General features: G+C 45.7%; 2 protein-coding genes across 2 annotated transcripts in view; one reads left to right on the top strand and one right to left on the bottom strand.

Annotated features, from left to right (window-relative positions):
• Window positions 1-2,262: 2,262 nt before the first annotated feature.
• On the top strand, window positions 2,263-16,061 carry adprh (ADP-ribosylarginine hydrolase). The gene is made up of 8 exons (XM_076297795.1): window positions 2,263-2,557; window positions 2,789-2,903; window positions 5,193-5,301; window positions 6,870-6,968; window positions 8,041-8,146; window positions 8,679-8,945; window positions 9,706-9,920; window positions 13,449-16,061. The coding sequence occupies exons 1-8, from the start codon at window positions 2,550-2,552 to the stop codon at window positions 13,595-13,597; spliced, it is 1,068 nt and encodes a 355-aa protein (XP_076153910.1). The 5' UTR covers window positions 2,263-2,549; the 3' UTR covers window positions 13,598-16,061.
• A 570-nt stretch (window positions 16,062-16,631) lies between these two features.
• The window catches only part of atxn2l (ataxin 2-like), a 16,776-nt gene continuing 12,944 nt past the window's right edge, over window positions 16,632-20,463 (bottom strand). Inside the window, exons 19-22 of the mRNA XM_076299129.1 lie at window positions 19,655-19,764; window positions 19,207-19,389; window positions 17,404-17,572; window positions 16,632-16,899 (exon numbers count right to left, since the gene is read on the bottom strand). Coding sequence (XP_076155244.1) covers window positions 16,844-16,899; window positions 17,404-17,572; window positions 19,207-19,389; window positions 19,655-19,764 — 518 coding nt within the window. The 3' untranslated portion in view covers window positions 16,632-16,843. The remainder of the gene's footprint in view (window positions 16,900-17,403; window positions 17,573-19,206; window positions 19,390-19,654; window positions 19,765-20,463) is intronic.

Raw genomic sequence — 20,463 nt, 5'->3', positions numbered from 1 at the left:
ATGCATTATTATGATATAACGCACATGTGTGTGTATTGACTCCCTGATGTGTTGTGATTAAGATGTAAGGGAAACCCTGCTATACATTATTATGATATAACGCATACAGCCGTGAGGGGAACGGGAGGTGAACCGGAATGTAAAGGCAGAAATGGAAACTGTGTACACATTTGTGTGTGTGTGTGTTCTTGTGTGTGTTCTTGTGTGTGTGTGTGTGTGTGTGCGTGTGCGTCTGTATGTCTGTATGTGTGTGTGTGTGTATGTGTGTGTGTGTGTGTTATGTGGGAATGACTCAATTGAGCTGTAGCTGCATTTTGCTCATAATGATGTTTCCCTCTGACCTTTTTTTGCAAACGCACAGTTGTAGTGGCACAACACACACACACACACACACACACACAAGGCTACAATATGGCTACAACATGGACTACACAACATGAGCTATAGGTGTGTAGATTACAACATGGACTACACACATGAGCTATAGGTGTGTAGATTACAACATGGACTACACACATGAGCTATAGGTGTGTAGGCTACAACATGGACTACACAACATGAGCTATAGGTGTGACTACAACATGGGCTACACAACATGAGCTATAGGTGTGTAGACTACAATATGGACTACACAACATGAGCTATAGGTGTGTAGACTACAACATGGACTACACAACATGAGCTATAGGTGTGTAGGCTACAATATGGACTACACAACATGAGCTATAGGTGTGTAGGCTCCGCTCTCTGCAGTACGTAGACTTGTACAGACATTAGCAATGAGACATGTCCGTCATACTTCATTCAACAATATGGAACTGAACTTTAACTAACCATTAATGCCTCTCCCCCCCCCCTCTCTCTCTCTCTCTGCTTGCCTTACGTGTTTTGTGCAATCTATGTGTCTCTTTCCCCCTCTACCAGCTTCACCCTCCCTCTCTCTCTCATATGATGCTGATGAAGAGGGGCTCATCATTTCATTTGGACTTTATTTACTAAAGCATGTTGTCTGATCAACACTCGCCCTTATTTGTTTGCTTGTTTGTTTGTACATTCACTAATATATTCCCATTACGTAATGTGTGCGTGCGTGTGCATATACGTCGTCTATATAAGAATATGTGCGTGCGTGTGCATATGTAGTCTATATATGATATGTGTGTGCGGGTCTGGGGACAGTTGCTGATGCAATAGCAATAGTTGAATTTATTTCTCCTTGGAATGTGATGTGCTTTGACAGTGCTTTGCTGGAGAAAATGTTTCACACACATCACTGTACAAACACACACACACACACACACATATCAGAAACACACATACACACACAAATACAAATAGCCACAAACATTGCTGTACACACACACACGCACACACACAAACACAAATAGCCACACACTCCTACCCAGGAGCACGAGGTTTAATTAGCAACAGTTTCCAGTATGCACTTCATATTCCCGCCGCAGGCTATGCTGAGACAGGCACACAGCAGTGCTGATGAACACTTCACAGCCACACACAACCACAACCCATCCCCAAGTGCATCAAAGAGAGATCAACTTCGGCTGTTTTACTGGGGGAAACTAAGAAATTTGTTTGGAAAAAGATCTACTGGCCAGACACACATCATATTCATGGAACTGAAGTAACCAGTCTGTTCTTTAGGTGTGTTTAAGCAAGTTAATTGAGCCGGGCATTCATCAATTTGAGATGTTAAATTATTATATTCTGTCAGGTAGCCTAGTGACAGGTAATTATGTCTTGCATTCACTGTCTTTGCAATCATTCAATGTTTCTTGTGGTTTTATTATAGACCTACCCAGTGAATGAGATGTCTGTTCTCTCTGAGGACTGGTCTCTAACCTCCATGGAAATGTGCGGGCATGCAGAAAGCTCTTTAGCATAGAGCTACGCCATCTTGTGGAAAATCGAGCCAACCAACTGAACCCTGGTTGACAGGACGCACAGACTTTGAAGTTACCAAGTATATCAAAACAAAACAAAAAAATGCAGATAATTTCCATAAGCCTATGTTAATGGATTCCATTGCATAAACGCGTTTTGGGGAAGGCTATTCCCAGCCTTCCCCAAATCATGAACAGAATGATTCTATCAAAAAATCTGAACCGGTTAAAACATGAAAAAACATGCCGCCTGAGCAACAGTAGGCTAATAGCCTACCGCTATTTGAACTCTCCGTTTTGGTCAATGTTTGTTCCTTATGCACCCAATGTGGTCTCGGCTGTCTCCGCTACTCAACGCAGCGGCACGAAACTAGTTTGGATCCTTATTAGGCAAGCCGTCAAACGCTTAACCACTAAGTTGGCTATAGGATACAGTGTAGCGAACAGAGAAAGCCGTTTTGTTCAACTTAAACTTTTGTTTACATTTTTTGCCAGTGTCGCTTAGGCTACAATTCCGAATAACCTATCCACTCTTTGTCTGGCAAGTTCGTAACGCTCCCAGTGGAAAGGGGCGTAGTGTTTGAGTCCCCGGTGTTTAGTGAAACCTCGTCCAGACCAAAGCATTCAGTCACGGTCAACACTTGAGACATGGACCGGTGAGTTACATTTCAGAAATTCACGCCAGATAGGCCAGTATCGTTTTCGCTCATTTTAACAAGATAAAAACACAGACAAGCCCCTATGTTGTCAGCGGAATATAACACATTTTGTCTCTGGTCTGAATGTCTGGTGAATCTCTCTCTCTCATTCTTTTCCTTCAATCTGTCTCAGTCCCTAAGTTATCTCCCTTTTTTAATCACAGACTGTCTATCATTCTGTCTCTGCAGGCCCTTGTCTCTGCAGCACTACAAAGCTGGCATGTTGCTCAGTGGAGCGGGGGACGCCCTGGGATACCGCAACCAGCTCTGGGAGTACAATGAGTCTGGCCCAGACATCCACAAAGTTAGTGCCACACCCACACACATACACACACACACACACTTTAATGCTTTTATTTGGACGGGAAGAATTACAGATGCAAACATTGATGGAAGTATGCTACAGGTTTAGACAGGTTAAGGTTTAGCTCTGATCAAACACAGAATGCCTTGTGCCATTCATCCTTGCTGCACTAGTGGCTCTGGGAAAACATGGCGTCGCCATCTCCAAATTGATACACTGGCTATTACTGCAGAAATGGAGCACTACTTTGCTAGTCTCTTTGCATTGCTAAGTGCATAGTTGCAGTCCACATAAATCACATTTTTGTACATGCCCAAGACTCCTGAACACAAGAATGAATTGTTTGCTGTGAAACCCCAGGTTTGTGCTGCTGTTGGCAAGTGCCTGGTATTATTACAGCTTAGTGTTGAGAAAAGTGTCCATGTACAAATCAAAACAACACACACACACACACACACACACACACACACACACATACACTACAGAAGTCCAGTTGAACATGTGACACACTCATCCTTCCACACTTGCAGACACACATCACACATCATCACACATCACACACTCAACATGCAAAGGCCAATTGAACATTGTTTTGTTTGAGCAAACTTGGAGTTATCGCCTCATAGGACCTTCAAGGCTTCAACACACACACACACACACATACACACACTGCACCCCCATAGTCACACACGCACACACACACAAACACACACACACGCACACGCACACACACATACACACACACACCACACACACATTGACACACACTGCACCCCCATAGTCACACAAACACACACACACGCACACGCACACACACACACACACACACACACACACACACACACACACACACACACACACACACACACCACACACACATTGACACACACTGCACCCCCATAGTCTCACACACACACACACACACACACACTCAAGAGCACTCTTAGTGTCTCTTAGTGAGCTTGTCATAGCTCTAATACTCCATGCTGATGACTGGCACATTGTTAGATGCACTGGGGGAGCCGTTATCTCAGCGTTTACTTCTGCTCTCTTACGGCTTCCCTGGAGCCTCAACGAGTCTTTTAGCACAAGGGAGATAAAACAACGAATCTTTCACAGCGCAATTTATTTGACTAAATAATTCACTCACATCAGAACAAAAGACGTTTGGTTGGAGCTGGTCATTTGTATGCAGGAGATTCCTTGTGAGCTTAAATCACTAGCGAGACAGAGAGAACGAGAGAGAGAGAGAGATGGAGAGAGGGGTCGGGATAAGAGAGAGAGACAGAGAGAAAGAGAGAGAGAAGTAGAGATGGAGAGAGAGAGAGGGATGAGTAGAGAGAGAGAGAGGAGTAGAGAGATGGAGAGAGGGATGAGTGGAGAGAGAGAGAGAGAGAAGTGGAGAGATGGAGAGATGGAGAAAGAGAGAGAGATAGAGAGAAGTAGAGAGAGAGAGATGGAGAGAGAGAGGAGTAGAGAGATGGAGAGAGAGAGAGAGGAGTAGAGAGAAGTAGAGAGAGAGAGATGGAGAGAGAGAGGAGTAAAGAGATGGAGAGAGAGGAGTAGAGAGATGGAGAGAGAGGAGTAGAGAGATAGAGAGAGAGAGAGAGAGAAAGAGGAGTAGAGAGATGGAGAGAGGCCTTGCAGGCTGCTGTTGGCAAGTATTGCTGCTCTTTGTGCTTTAGAAGGTCCTGAGGGGGTCTGTCTGTGCTCAAGTGTCTGAACACACACACCTCTCTAACCACCACTAGAGCACATCTCCTGGAGTGTGTGTGTGTGTGTGTGTGTGTGTGTGTGTGTGTGTGTGTGTGTGTGTGTGTGTGTGTGTGTGACCATACCTCCCTCGCTAGCAGTACTAAATCCCATATTCTGGTGTTTGTGCTTAAGTATGTGACCATACCTCTTTCCATAGTACCAGAGCAAGAGGTCCTGCAATCTCTGTAACAGTGTGTGTGTGTGGGGGTGGGTGTATCTCTCTCTAACCAGCCCTAAAGCTCAGACCCTGCAGTCATTAAGCTTCCGAGAGCCTCTGGTCGCCGTCTAAAGTCTCGAACAGAATTGGCCTAATTTATAGCCTCTGACATTAAAGCACAGCTGCCCTGCTGAATAATTAAACTTTAGAATTGATGTGAGTGGAATATGCAATGGACTGGTGGGGGGGGGGCACGCCACAGCGTCTAGAGGATTGTGGGATTGTGGAGGATTTAAATGACTTGTGTGTGTGGTGGTGGTGACGGCGTCTCGGGCTAATGAGCGCTTGCGATGGTCACTTTTGGACAATCCTCACAGGAGCTACAGGAGCTAGGCGGGCTGAAGAACATCACTGCGGAGCTACCTGATTGGCCGGTCAGCGATGACACCGTCCTTCACCTAGCAACGGCAGAAGGGCTGGCAACTGGTGAGTAGCTATGGAAATTGATTAATTTTTCATTTATTTATTTCAAATGTTGCTTCCATGCCTGCGTTTCTGAAGACGTGTGGGGGCACTCCATTTCAGATTACATTTTGGAGAATTTCGCTCAGTTTAGATTGGACCGTGGAGGTACTTCTTATGAGCCAATTTTCAGAAAGCATGAACTGTCCTTCCTGAATTTGGATTCAATTCTTTTTATAGGTTAAGACTGACTGTTACAAAACTCTGGCCCCTTCTTACAAAATCCTTTATTTTACACTGTTTAAATCATGCAAATTCTAACCTTATTTGGGTAATTAAGTAGAATTAGAAAATTTGCAATAAAGGGCTCAATTTATAAAATACAACATAACGCAATTCATTAAACATACAGTATAGACCCAGATAATTACAGGGACACCAGGCAACGTTTTCGTGTTAATTAATCATCTTCGTAAGTCGGTATATGGTTAAATGACTCATTACAGGGCGAATGAAGACTCTCTCGCCCGCCCCTGCCGCCTGTAGGAAGAATATCCCGCTTGCAAGTTCAGTGTATCGTACCCGCTGACCTTCAGTCTCAGACATTGCGAGAAGCAGAATCAGTTTACATCCTGCATCCACAGCACAGAGGCAGGCTAACGAAACGCTAGCGATTGTTGCAAACGTGTGTGTATGATGGCAGAGCCGGCGAAGAAACAGCGAAACCCCTTGACGGAAGATGCAAAGAAAAGGAAAAGAGCTTCAGACCGAGCGAGGTCTCGCACACGTATCGACATGTACCGACGCTAGGGGGAGCTTCCTAGAGAAAAAGCATGAGGCTTGCCTGGTGTCCCTTTAAATTTAGTGAGGTAAAGAATTGTGATTTAGCATGTTTCTAACAACCACATACAGTGGCAGACACAGTATTAGATACTGGTTATTTATAGATGTTACAGTCCAAAGTCGACGCCGGTACTGCTGTGAGCAGACTGACTTGTTTCACGCGGGTGCGTTGCCTGTGCGAGAGCATCCACACTACCAGCATGAGACGCACCGCTCGAGCTGCTCATGAAAATGAATGAAATAAAAATAGAAAAAAAAATCCACAGCCACTGCACACCCACACATAGTGCCTCCAGCACAAAACAGGCCTTACTGGACTCCTGTATGGTGTTGTCGACCAGTGTCCTGTGATGTCCTGTGATGTCCCCTGTATGGTGTTGTTGACCAGTGTCCTGTGTTGACTAGTGTCCTATGTTGACCAGTGTCCTGTGTTGACCAGTGTTCTGTGATGTCCCCTGTATGGTGTTGTTGACCAGTGTCCTGTGATGTCCCCTGTATGGTGTTGACCAGTGTCCTGTGTTGACCAGTGTCCTGTGATGTCCCCTGTATGGTGTTGACCAGTGTCATGTGTTGACCAGTGTTCTGTGATGTCCCCTCTATGGTGGTGTTGACCAGTGTCCTGTGTTGACCAGTGTCCTGTGATGTCCCCTGTATGGTGTTGACCAGTGTCCTGTGATGTCCCCTGTATGGTGTTGACCAGTGTCATGTGTTGACCAGTGTCCTGTGATGTCCTGTAATATCTCTCACAGGAAAGGAAGGTGAGGAGCTGTACCACGACGTGGCCGCACGCTACGTTGAGGGCATGAAAGACATGGAGGGGAGGAAACCCGGACCCTCAAGCATTCTGGGTAAATGACCCTCGAGCATTCTGGGTAAATGACTCTCAAGCATTCTGGGTAAATGGCCAGAATTTGAGCAAAACTCAACAACATCCTAATTGACCCAAATGTATGGAGTCAAAACAACGCCATACAGATTGTGTGCCCGTGAAAAGATATTCACACGTGTAATAGAGTTTTGTCTTCGAGGATATGATTTGCACAAGTGCGTACCTGCAGAAATATTTTGTGCACAAGTGCACAAAATATTTCTGCAGGTACGCATTTCTTTTGCACACAGACAAATTAATTCCACAGCTAAAAAACGGTTCTACACACAGACAAAACTCTATTACACATGTGAATATCTTGTCACGGGCACACAATCTTTATAGCATTGTTTTGACTCCATACAAATGTGATTTCCTCTGGAGTTCAAGGCCTATTTTGGTTATGCATTGAAGCACACTCATGAGTCATGTCTAACTTATTCACTACCCCGGGCTAGGTAGCTAGCTAGCTGGAGATTGTTATGTAACACACACACAACACATAGAAATGTTTTTACACGTACACACATAAGTTAATTTGTTACACCATCTTCTTTGCTGTCTAAACTTGAGTGAGCACTCTGGCCTCCTCCCCAGGTGTGTCTGTTGAGTGAGCACTCTGGCCTCCTCCACAGGTGTGTCTGTTGAGTGAGCACTCTGGCCTCTTCACCAGGTGTGTCTGTTGAGTGAGCATTCTGGCCTCTTCACCAGGTATGCTGTTGAGTGAGCACTCTGGCCTCCTCCACAGGTGTGTCTGTTGAGTGAGCACTCTGGCCTCCTCCCCAGGTGTGTCTGTTGAGTAAGCACTCTGGCCTCCTCCACAGGTGTGTCTGTTGAGTGAGCACTCTGGCCTCTTCACCAGGTGTGTCTGTTGAGTGAGCATTCTGGCCTCTTCACCAGGTGTGTCTGTTGAGTGAGCACTCTGGCCTCCTCCACAGGTGTGTCTGTTGAGTGAGCACTCTGGCCTCCTCCACAGGTGTGTCTGTTGAGTGAGCACTCTGGCCTCTTCACCAGGTGTGTCTGTTGAGTGAGCACTCTGGCCTCCTCCACAGGTGTGTCGCAGCTGAAGCCAGGCTCTGAGGGGGGCTACAGAGTGGCCTACAACCCCGACGGCACCGGCTGTGGAGCGGCCATGAGGTCCATGTGCATCGGACTCCGGTACACACGCACGCACGCATGCACGCACGCTCATATACAAACACGCGCACATACACACACATACACACACAAACACACGCGCACACACGCGCACACGCGCACACACACACACACACACACACACACACACACACACACACACACACACACACACACTAGGGCTCCCAACTGTCAGGTTTTCTTGACCAGCTTGTTTCACAAGTCTAGCACACTGATGGTAATAGGTCTCACACCTTCATGCTTTGATTGCTCCAATTAATAACATGACAATGTAGCTTAAGCTTATGCTACAGAAAGGGCAGTCCATGTGCCACGGCAGTGGTCATTAAAGTTGGTCGCCCTGGACACAGAAGCCCTAGTTAAGGCATTCAGTCATACCCACTTAAAGTTAGTGGAAGTACAACTAAATGATCTGAGGTCTCAAAAGGAATTATTTTAATTAATTTTAAGGGAACCTAATGAACATTATCCTTGCCTGTAGATTATGTTTTTTTTTGTTTGTTTTTTTTAAACCCAAGATCTGCCTCTCTAGATACCCTCGTCCCGAACAGCTGTCCTCACTGGTCGCCGTTGCTGTGGAGACCGGCCGCATGACCCACCCGCACCCGACCGGGTTCCTGGGGGCGGTGGCCTCGGCTCTCTTCACCGCCTACGCTGTCCAGCGCCGGCCAATGGCGAGCTGGGGGGTGGGGCTTGTGAAGGAGGCCTGTCCGGTGGCTCTGGAGTTTGTGAAGTGGCGGGGATGTGCTGTGGAGGAGTGCGTGAGGGACTGGGGATACTTCACCGAGAAGTGGCAGTGGTGAGAGAAATGCAACAGCACAGGCATAGCAGTTTAATAAATAAATACATAAATAGATAAACAAACTAATAATACATTGTATTTATATAGCTTTTCTCATCTGCAGACAGATCTCTCACTCACTCTCTCACTCACACACACGTACACACACACGTACACACACACACACACACACACACACGCACGTACACACACACACACACACACACACACACACACACACACACACACACACACACACACACACACACACCACAGAGGTCTGGTTTATCATGTCAGAATACTTCACTGAGAAGTGGCAGTGGTGAGGAGAAAAACAACATAATAAAGACAAACAGCCGACAGTCCCAGAATGGGGCCATTGGCCTTATTAGACACTAGCCCTCTCAAAGTGCATTGCACCGTGCTGAATGGTGAGTGCAAAATAGTAGTCGCCATCCCTTTAGTCACTGCACAGCACTCTGTTGCCTGTCCACCATCACACTGACCTCTCATTCCATATTTCCACTAACAGGAATGTAGAGTAGATGTGCTATGCTCTAAGCATGTGAAATCTGCTGAGTCATTGTTTCACTATGCTCTATGTATGTGAAATCTGCTGAGTCATTGTTTCACTATGCTCTAAGCATGTGAAATCTGCAGTCGTTGTTTCCCTATGCTCTATGCATATCTATCTCTATCTCTAGGGAAACAATGACTCTAGCTCTGCTGAGTCATGGTTTCACATTCTGTAATGGTTTACTTCTGGTTTCTGCCGCAGGTACCTGGACCTGAGAGGACTGGCATCCGGCACCGGGCCAGCGATCTGGCCTGACCAATATGGGCCAGCCGAGAGAGACGAGGCCTATAAGAGCTTCAGCCTGTCCGGGTGGGCGGGGCGCAGTGGCCACGATGCACCAATGATAGCTCTCGATGCCCTGTTGGGGGCGGGCTCTGATTGGGAGGAGCTTATGAGCAGAGCAGGTTTCCATGGAGGTTAGAAAAGTCTTCAATACTTTATTGCCAATATGTTGAAACATCGCCTGGAATTTAATAATATAAAAGTCTAAATCACTGTCATTATAGCCAGGCTCGGACTGGTAATCTGTACAACCGTGCGAATGCCCGGTGGGCCGGTCCACATGTGGGCCGGTGACCTCCGGGATTTTTTTTTTTTTTAAAGTTATTTAGCCTATTTGCGGCCCGTCATGTAGACCTAGGCCTAGCCTATAAATGCAGTTGCATCCATTTGGATTAGGGGGTGACGGGCAATGTTGGGCAAGTTACTTCAAAAGCGTAATGCATTATTTATTACTTGTTACTGTCATCTCAAAGTAATTTGTTACATTACAATATTACTGTCTTTGAATTGTAAGGCATTACACTATGTTTACATTACTTTCACCAAAATAACAGGAAATATGGTTTTGGTGTTCTCAATAGATCTTCATGTGCTCAATGCAGCTCATTACACGGCAGGAGGTGATGTGGTATGGCATAATGACTGAGCTAGGCTTAAGGCTAACAAAAGAACAATATAATGGTTGCAGTTATGGCTCATGGGACAATGTAGGCCCCAAAGGCCAAAGGTCACTCACAACTTAATATAGTAAAATATAGCCATAGTGAAATTGTATGTTGACTTTAAATGGTTCTCATCATTGCTGGTTGCCTTTCCTTCCACTTACAGTGGTGTAGACTTAATGCAAATAGTTTGAGAATAATGGCTACGATCTTTGTCTGTAAAAGCAACATTTTAGTTATTCTCACTGCTTGAAATGAGAAGTATAGCCTAACCATGTTAGATCTGTTGCATGAATGGCAGAGATAACTCAAATTCCCTTTCTACAGTCATCTAAACAAGGCAATCAAATTCCAGGACCAGCATAGATGATTTTTTTTTAATTCTTAGTTAATCTTCTCTGGTGCCAATTGAGCATTTCTCAATTTTGGATTAAAAAGCAAAGTAACTTCAGTTACTGAGAATTGTACCGAGTAAAATATTACTGAAATTGTATTGGTAATGCCTTACATTACTGCATTACAGCAAAAAGCAATGCATTACTGTAATTACATTACTTTTTTAATGCATTACTCCCAACACTGGTGACGGGTCAATCATTTTGGCCTCTTCATGACAGGTTCAAGTCAAGTCAAGTCAAGTCAGATTTATTTATAAAGAGCATTTAACATGCACATAGTGCAATCCAAAGCGCTCCACAAACAAGACACATAACAACAAGACAAAAGATGCCGGATGGAGCGGTGTAGTCGCCAGCGTACCCATGACATCAAGACAAGACAAATACATTTAAAAAATAACAAATACAAAAAATGCCGGACAGAGCGGCGTAGTCGCCAGCGTACCCGTGACACCAAGACATACAAGACAGACAACTAAACAAATAAACAAATAAAAAAAAAGAAAATATATTTTAAAAGGGGAAAAAGTGATGTTAAAATTAGTCCAATTTCCAAACCAGCTGAAAATGTCAAAGGGCAATGATGATCCGTGAAAACTGCGCACAGAGCTGTGTCTTTACAACCGATGCAATGCCAACAAAGTTCTTTAGCAACTGACCAACCTGGTGAATTCACTGGCAGTCTGGAGATAACGTTAACGTTAGAAGCTAGGCCTGCTAGACTGCAGTCTGGAGATGATGGAAGCACAGTCCAAAGTACTGAACGATCGTGTAGATCCGCAATTCGGTGAACTTAACAGCGACTTTGTTGCTCCGTGAGAATGCAGCTCTTCACCGTTAACGTTAGTTTGCAGTTGGCAAGGCAGCTCGCAGGTCAGCAACAGCTCGGCGGGCACGGTAGATCTTTCGCAGAGTAGAGCCTAGGTCCGGCTGTCCCGAGAGATCCACTCGACCAGACAGTGAATTGCACTGTTCACGGATGGATGGAAGGATGTCAGAGGCCCAGTTAGTCTGCAGTTGGCATGGCAGCTCGCAGGTCAGCAACAGCTCGGTGGCCACGGCAGATCTTTCGCAGAGCAGCCTAGGTCCAGCTGTCCCGAGAGTTCCCTTCGACCAGACAGTGAAGTGCTGCACCGCTCACGGATAGATGGAAGGATGTCCGATGCCCAGCTAGGGCAAAAACTAGCCATAGCAAGCTCCCAATGGACAAATGTCAACGACATCAGCTGACTTACGATAACACGAAAACTATCAAAAATAGCGTAAATAAATAGGGAAAACATTTAACTAGACAAACCAATACAAAAAATAAACATGACATTACATAAAATTACGAACATTACATAAAAACAAACAAAAACATGATGCCAGACAGAGCGGCGTGTCTCAGTGTGTGTTACGATCGCGCCCCCCTGCCCCACCCCTCAAGTGGATTTGTCCAAGCAGCCGCTTGGTTTGTGGGGAAATATGGCATACTTATTGATTAGATGGACTGTATGTGTGCTTCTGTACATTAAAACACCCTCACTCCCCCTCTTTGCTTCTATGCCAGCCCCCACTGGAACCTTTCCCCAATAGAATCTTCCCCTTTCTGACTTCCATGAGCTCAGGTCAATGAGGCCTACAGGCCATAAATAGCAAATGGAAGTTCAATAGGTTATATCTATAGAACACACGTTCATACAAAGGTCTATCACAACATTAGATGATAATATATGTGCTACTATGGATTTATAACAACTTTGGGTACTGAGATATCATGCAAAACATGAGTACCTTCACCTCTAACCCCCCACAGCACAGACAATTTCTAATCTTTAAAAACAGCCCCTACAAGATTCTTAGCAATTCTGACCTTTTGACGATCAAAACTATCTCAGGAACAGAGATATGCCCCAAACAAGCCACTACAAGATTCTTGGCAATTCTGACCTTTTGACGATCGAAACTATCTCAGCAACAGAGACATGAAACTGCCCCAACTGGTCCTTGACAATTCAAGAACTTCAGTGCATTCTCCTCCGCACTTTGGGATGCCTGGAGCCATAGTGCTCATGTCCCCAAATATGTTTCTGGATGCATTGTAAGCCATTCTAAGCTGTTACACACGCCAAAGCTGTTTTGTCATTCAAAATAGGGTATTGGTCTTCACAACTGAACGTAAATTGTGTGTGTGTGTGTGGGGGGGGGTCTAACGGAGTTTTGTTCCTGTTAATGTTACTTTCAACCAACAGATCTGTCATATTTCACCCCCTTCTGCTAGGTCTATAGGAGACAAAGTGCCAGTTATCCCTTACATGGATTAAGCCTAGTCCTACATTAAAACCATTTTCAGTGGAATTCTGCACTGAAGTTCTCTATTTGGTTAAGACTAGGTTTCACTGAAGTCTAGGACTAGTAGTTTCATCCATGTATGGGAAACTAGTCCAGAGGGCCTTGTTTTTCTTCATTCTTCATTAACAGCAATGTGGTGACGCTGTTACTATACACCTCCATTGTAGGTAGCATATACTACAGATCCATCTTCATAGTGCTGGTTGATAGATAGATACTTTATTGATCCCCAAGGGGAAATTCAAGATGGTTGGTGTGTCGTCCACAGGAGACAGTGACAGCACGGCGGTGATCGCCTGCTGCTGCTGGGGGCTTCTCTACGGACTGGAGGGAGTTCCCCAGGGGAACTACAAGAACCTGGAGTACCGGGACCGTCTGGAGAACAGTGCCGAGGAACTCTACAGCCTCTCCCATTGATGCCCACAGGCTGTTATTGACAACTACAACACATACCGTTAAGCCCACAATTAGTCGTACCCATGCAAACTTTTGATTCAGTATGACTTACTAATTACCCAGGAAAACAGAAATTGTGTTTTATTTTTCATGTATATTTCTAGTACAATACATCATATTTGGTCTCGTGCTTATGGCTTTTCCAGGTCTAATATTAGTCAAATTGAAATGCACTATAAATTAAAATGTTTGGGCTTGACTGTACAGTATACAACTTTACCAGCCCTCTAGGCAGCAGGAACAGTTGCCCCCCCCCCACACACATGGAATGCCTCGAGTCAAACCCTTAACTGCCTCAACACTCACCCTCACAGTCTTACTGCACAGTGGATCCTTCATGCAGCTGTAGAACTGTACAGACCATACAAACTGCAGTTTCAACATCTTACAAAACAAGCCATTCATTCGTCACCCGGTTCAACTTGGATGAGTTGCACAGGGTGACCCCATCGTGACCTTTACACTCACTACCACTCAGAACTCCTCTGCACGCTCTGCTGAGTAGAGAGAGAGATAGATACAAACTTTATTGTCCACTGAATTTACATACACTGGAAATCTATCTTTGCCACTCTGGCCACATAAAAACACAGCAGACAGACAATATAAGTTAAATTGTGGTTGCATGAGTGGTTAAAAAAAACATAAATGAATAAATACTAGTGCAGTTCTCGGTACTGATCCACAGAAAACCACAGAATCAAAGCCAATCCCACCTGACTTAATTCACCTCTACAGTCTTCTGCTTATAAAGTCTCAGTAGGCCACGGCTGAATCCCAATCTCTCCCCTCACTGACCCACAGACTTTGATGCGTCTTCTTGCACGCTTAGTGAGGGCTTAGGGCTGTCCCACTGTGAAATTGTGAAGTGCTTGAGGGCTCGCTCACACCCTTTCTGTTCCCTTTCCGTAAGTCGCTATGCCGACTTTAGGCCTACTGAAGGGAATTACCAACAATTCATAGCGTTGTGACCAGTGTTGGGGAGATGTACCGGCGTTACGTATTCAGAATACAAATTTTGAGTAACTGTATTCTGTTACAGTTACAATTTAAATAGTTGGTATTTAGATAGATAGATAGATAGATACTTTAGTGATCCCCAAGGACATTCAAGAATACAGTTCCATTGTTGAAATCACACATTGTTTATTCACTCTTTAAATGGGGAAGCTTAAAAAAAAAAACATCAGTAAACAACTAATAACACGTTTTTGTTGTCAATTTAATGATGGGTCACAGGTGCTGTCCCAAACCTGTTATTAGCATGTTGAACCCTTACAGCCCCGCAAACTGGATCACTTCTAAACGGATGTCAGTTAAGTCTTTGAGAGTTCAGGCCTTAGACCTTAGAGAGATTAGGAATCAGCCCAGGTGGCTACAACCACTTCCTAAAAGGCTGCACTGCATATTTCCCTTGTCTACACCAAAGTCCTTTTAGGAAAGTCCCACTGCGGCCATCTTGGTAACACACTTTGGGCAGTAATTGGGCAGCTATTTTCCTACTCAAGTGAATGTGGAGGCATACAGGAAGGGGCGGGATATATGCGTAGACTACTATATTGGCGTTACAAACTACCCCGTGCAATTCTATGAAGGGACTCCGAGTGCCGTCTCCTCATTAGAAAGTCTCTGTCTACGCTGAGCTCCAGAAGTGTGCAGGTCTATGCATCTCATTTCATTGCATCGCAAAGCAAAACAAATCACCAAGACACCCTTCGTTAGCCTCGCATCATTATACATAATATGCGCATCACAGATTACCGCTAATGACAAAAAAAGATTGCCAGTGATTCGACTTACTGATTGCAAACAGACGTGAGGGGAAGCCTTTGATGAACCGTGTTAATGAGGGGAGAGTTGACACTAACAAGCCTCTTAGTCAGATGCCGGTAGAGGTGCTCAGACACACAGCACTCACACACAGTGCTCAAGCAGTCACACACACCCATTTAGTGTTGCCATGGTGTTTTGTCAGTTTGCCAAAAGGCCGTGATTCAGCCGATGTAGACACATGGAGCCTGTGAACTATAGCCATTAATATGGCATTTGTTTGGTGAGTCAGAGTTTCTTATCTAAATTTAGTGAGTAATATTGCTACAAGAAAATATTTTTTCCCTGGGCTGCTGACTAAAAATGATACTAAATGTGAATGACATACAATCATTAAAAATAACTAAACATGAATAAGAAAATCACTTGCCTTATTTTGTACATGTAGAAAACTGCTGCAGAAAAAAATTAACTGTTTACGATACCATTCATTCTTACAATTGAATTGAAAACCAAAGTCATGGAAAAGTTTAAAATTTTTATTTTATTTATTTTTTGGTCATTGTTTTTAATTGTTTTTCTGTGTTTTCCATGTTTTTTTATTGTTTGTTTTTTCCCTAGGGTAAAGGGCGAGGTGTGTGGAAGGACATAGAGGGTCTAGGGGTCAAAGTTCAGAGTTCAGGTGAAGGTCAGGGAAGGACTGCTAAAAAAAACAAACAAAAAAGGGACTTGTTTTTTATTTTCTCGAACATGGAAAATGTTCCGTCGCTTGCTCAGCCCACATCCCTCGTCTGCTTCAGGCTCTCTCCTCTCCTCTCCTCTCCTCTCCTCTCCTCTCCTCTCCTCTCCTCTCGCTCTCTGCGTTGTTCTCCTCGGCTCTGAAGCCATCTGCCCTCTTTTTCACCGTCCTCCTGTTCCTCTGAACAGAAGAAAAGTTGGTCTAAAACAAAAACAGAAAAGAAGAGAAAAAAAAAAAAGTCTCTTGTCTCTCCCCCCCCCCCCCCCCCATCACAAGGGGGCAGTAGAACTTCAAGACCCTTGTCAGCGTGATCTGCGTCTCCTCCGCCGAGGCGACAGCATATTTCTCCTAAAAACGAAGGGGGTGGGGAGAGGGGGTGGGCATGGAACAGAATAGAGGGGAGGGAGGGAGGGGGGCACAGAAAGGGATTCGGGGCACCTACTGAAATTCCTCCATGTTCCATTTTGGGCTGGGGGGGGGGGGGGGGGGGGGGGTTCACATCAGTCTGTAGTGTATGACAGAGTGAAGGGGTGGGGGGGGTATAGGAACTGGATATGGGATATGGGACACACACACGAGGAAAACAAGGCTCATCCCCTAACTCTGCCCCCGTCCCCTGATTGGTCCAAGTCTTCTTGTGGGTGGGCATGGCCTATGGGGAGGGAGGAGTCAAAGAGTCGTCTCCGTGGAGAAGGAACTCAGTTGCCAGGGGGATGGAAGGTATGTTGCTGGGTTTGGTGCTGGACCTGAACAGCTGGAGTACAGAAACAGACAACATGTCAGAAATCAATCAGCTGCATTGCTAATCAAAGTTAGCAACAGTTAGAACAGTTAGAACAGCTAAAAGTTCTGGGTCGAGCCCAGTTCAATGTGGGTAGTAGGTATGTGTGTGTGTGTGTGTTTACTCTGGGGGTCTTGGATATAGTTGAAATGCTGTGTGTGTGTGTGTTTACCCTGAGGGTGTTGGATATAAAGTGTGTGTGTGTGTGTGTGTGTGTGTGTGTGTGTGTGTGTGTGTGCGTGCGTGTGTGTGTGTGCGTGTGTGTGCGTGCGTCTGTGTGTGCGTGCGTCTGTGTGTGCGTGCGTCTGTGTGTGCGTGTGTGTTTACCCTGGGGGTGGATATATGTGAAGTGCTGTGTGTGTGTGTGTGTGTGTGTGCGCGTGTGTTTACCCTGGGGGTGGATATATGTGAAGTGCTGTGTGTGTGTGTGTGTGTGTGTATATGTGTGTGTGTGTGTGTGTGTGAGTGTGTGTTTACCCTGGGGGTGGATATATGTGAAGTGCTGCGGCGGGCCCTGCTGGGGGCCGTGCTGAGGGTGCTGGGCGGAGCCAGGGCCTGCCTGGGGAGGAGCATGCAGCATCACCATCTGGGGGGGGCCGTGGGACCCAGAGGGGTGGGGGCCAGACATGGGGCCTTGCACATGAGCCTGGGGAGGAGAGAGAGATGCAGGGGGAGAAAGAGAGAGATGGAGAGGGGGAGAGAGAGAGAGAGAGAGAGAGAGGTAGAGAGAGAGATAGATGGAGAGAGAGATGCAGGGGGAGAAAGAGAGATGGAGAGGGGGAGAGGGAGAGAGATGGAAGAAGAGAGAGAGAGAGAGATGGAAGGAGAGAGAGAGAGAGATGGAAGGAGAGAGAGAGATGGAAGGAGAGAGAGAGAGATGGAAGGAGAGAGAGAGATAGATAGATGGAGAGAGAGAGAGAGGTAGAGAGAGAGAGATAGATGGAGAGAGAGATGCAGGGGGAGAAAGAGAGATGGAGAGAGGGAGAGAGATGGAGAGAGAGATGGAAGGAGAGAATGGGAGATGGAGGGAGAGAGATGGAGAGGAGAGAGGGTCACCACTCCACTTAAGACAGTTTTACACATTTCAAAAACAAACACACACACACACACACACACACACACACAGATCACTTATAAAATCACCATAAAGAAAAACACATAGTCTAAATCGTATGCTTACACCCATATATGCACAATGCTGTTGCCATCCATATGAGGGTTGGAGAGCCACGCGAGAAATAAATGAAGAGAAAATGACAGAAAATAGAGAAGCGGGTTTTAAAAAAGGAGAGGGAGAGGGGGGGATGTGTGGTGGGTAAGAGAAAGCGACAGAGAGGTGGCAGGAGGAGAGGGAGAAAAGCGAGTGAGGTGGAGAGTGAAGGAGAGAGGAGAGACGGATTAAGGGGGTGGTTAATCTGGTATCTTGGCAACGCATGAAAGCAGTAACACTACTGGATCAACTCACAGAGCTCTGTGTGTGTGTGTGTGTGTGTGTGTGTGTGTGTGTGTGTGTGTGTGTGTGTGTGTGTGTGTGTGTGTGTGTGTGTGTGTGTGTGACACTGACAGTTACATGAATTCTTTATGAAAGTCCATGATTTTAAATGTACAAGAGAATAGCCTACACAGTCAAGTGTATTTACTACGTAGTCATGTTCAATATTAATGACAACATCAGCCACTGCTAAACAGCAACACACACACACACAAAATGCCTCCTTGAGAAGCGCATTAGACATTCATCAACAGGCACCAGAGAAGGCTGTTTAACATCCCTGTCACACACACACACACACACTCTTCAATAATGCAGCAAACACCGTTCATGATGCCAATCTGCTCAGTCTACCTCCAGCACGCACTCACACACACACACACACACACACACACTTTTACACACACCCTCAACACTAATTTGGCTCTGAGACATACACAAACATGTGTTCCATACACACCCATGTGTATGATTTGCATGTATGTAAGTATCATGCATGCATCATGAACCATAAGCATACAGCTCACGCTTCCAGACAAACATCACCTCATGCAGAACACACACAAACACATGCAATTTGTGTTAAAAATGCACAGATGCGCAAACCCCATAAAAATGAACTCACAGACACACACAGATTATATATATAGATATAGATATATATATATGCACACTGGTGTATCGGTCACAGGCATGTTAAGTTGTGTAGAGCACACACAAACACACACAATCACAATCACACACAAACAATCTCACACACACACACACACACACACGAGGGTGCATACCTGAGCGATCTGTCCCAGGGAGGTGTAGGTGTGGGGGATGCCTTGGTGGCCGTGGAGGCTGTAGCCCTGCAGGGGGTAGGAGGCCTGGGGGGAGCTGTGGCCTGGGGGCAGGTTAGGGGGGGTGGGGGCAGACAGAGGCCCAGAGTGGTACAGGGACTGGGGCTGGGGGCCTGACTGACCCGTCTGGAGAGGGAGAGAGAGGGAAAAGAGAGGAGAAAAATATGAAGAAAATATTAGCTTCATTAATGTCAATGCAAGTCAATGGTTTATGCAAGCAGGACCTCTAAGCATGTATTACGTGTGTGTGTGTGTGTGTGTGTGTGTGTGTGTGTGTGTGTGTGTGTGTGATACTGACAGTCACATTAATTCTTTATGAGATGCAGATTTATGCACACAGTGCATGACTGTGTAAACTCTGAGTATAAATCAACAGTGTGTGTGTGCGTACCTGTCCAGGGCTGGGCGCTGTGTGCTGGGGAGGGGGCTGGCTGCCAGTGGGAGTGCTAGAGGGCTGAGGAGGATGAACTGGGCCCGAGTGATGAGAGAATGACTGAGCTGCTGAGACAAGGAGGGAGAGAGAGAGAGAGAGAGAGAGAGAGCAGGAGAGAGAGAGAGAGAGAGAGAGAGAGGAGAGAGAGAGAGATGGGGAGAGAGAGCAGGAGAGAGAGAGAGAGAGGGGGATAGGGAGAGAGAGGGAGAGAGAGAGAGAGAGACCGAGGGAAACATGTAGGGGGGTAAGGGAGAAAGGGGGAGAGAAGAGAGGGAGTTAGAGAAAAAATGAGAGGTTGAGAGAGAGAGGGAGAGATAGATTTAGAGGTTGAGAGAGAGGAGAATGCAAGGGAGAGAGGGAGGGAGACAAAGAAAAAATATATTAGCACATATTAGCACTTAACCCAAGGGCAGAGAAGTAGGCTTTCAATTTAGACACAACAGGAGACTTGCACATAATAATACCTGTGAAATTAAACTCTTCAGTGCTTTCCAAAAGCCAATTAATGAAACAAGATTGTTGTTAATTATATCCCTGCCCTACAGAGGTTGCAGACATGCACGCTAACTTACTCGCTCGCACGCACACACACATGAGTGCGTGTATGTGTAAGTGTGTGTGTGTGTGTGTGTGTGAGTGTGCACGAGTATGTTTGCCTGAGAGACGGTATGAGCTTCTGTGTGTGCTTGTGTGTGCGTGCATGTGTGTGTGCGTGCATGTGTGTGTGTGCTTGTGTGTGCGTGCATGTGTGTGTGCGCTCCCTCACC

The sequence above is a fragment of the Alosa pseudoharengus genome, unplaced genomic scaffold (assembly GCF_046254945.1).
Source record: "Alosa pseudoharengus isolate Yale_2024_CS ecotype anadromous, Long Island Sound unplaced genomic scaffold, YU_APseudo_1.1 YU_APseudo_1.1_scf_21, whole genome shotgun sequence".
NCBI classification, from domain to species: domain Eukaryota; kingdom Metazoa; phylum Chordata; class Actinopteri; order Clupeiformes; family Clupeidae; genus Alosa; species Alosa pseudoharengus.
Note: the sequence above shows the minus strand (reverse complement) of the source record. Positions and strands in the feature narration are given on the sequence as shown.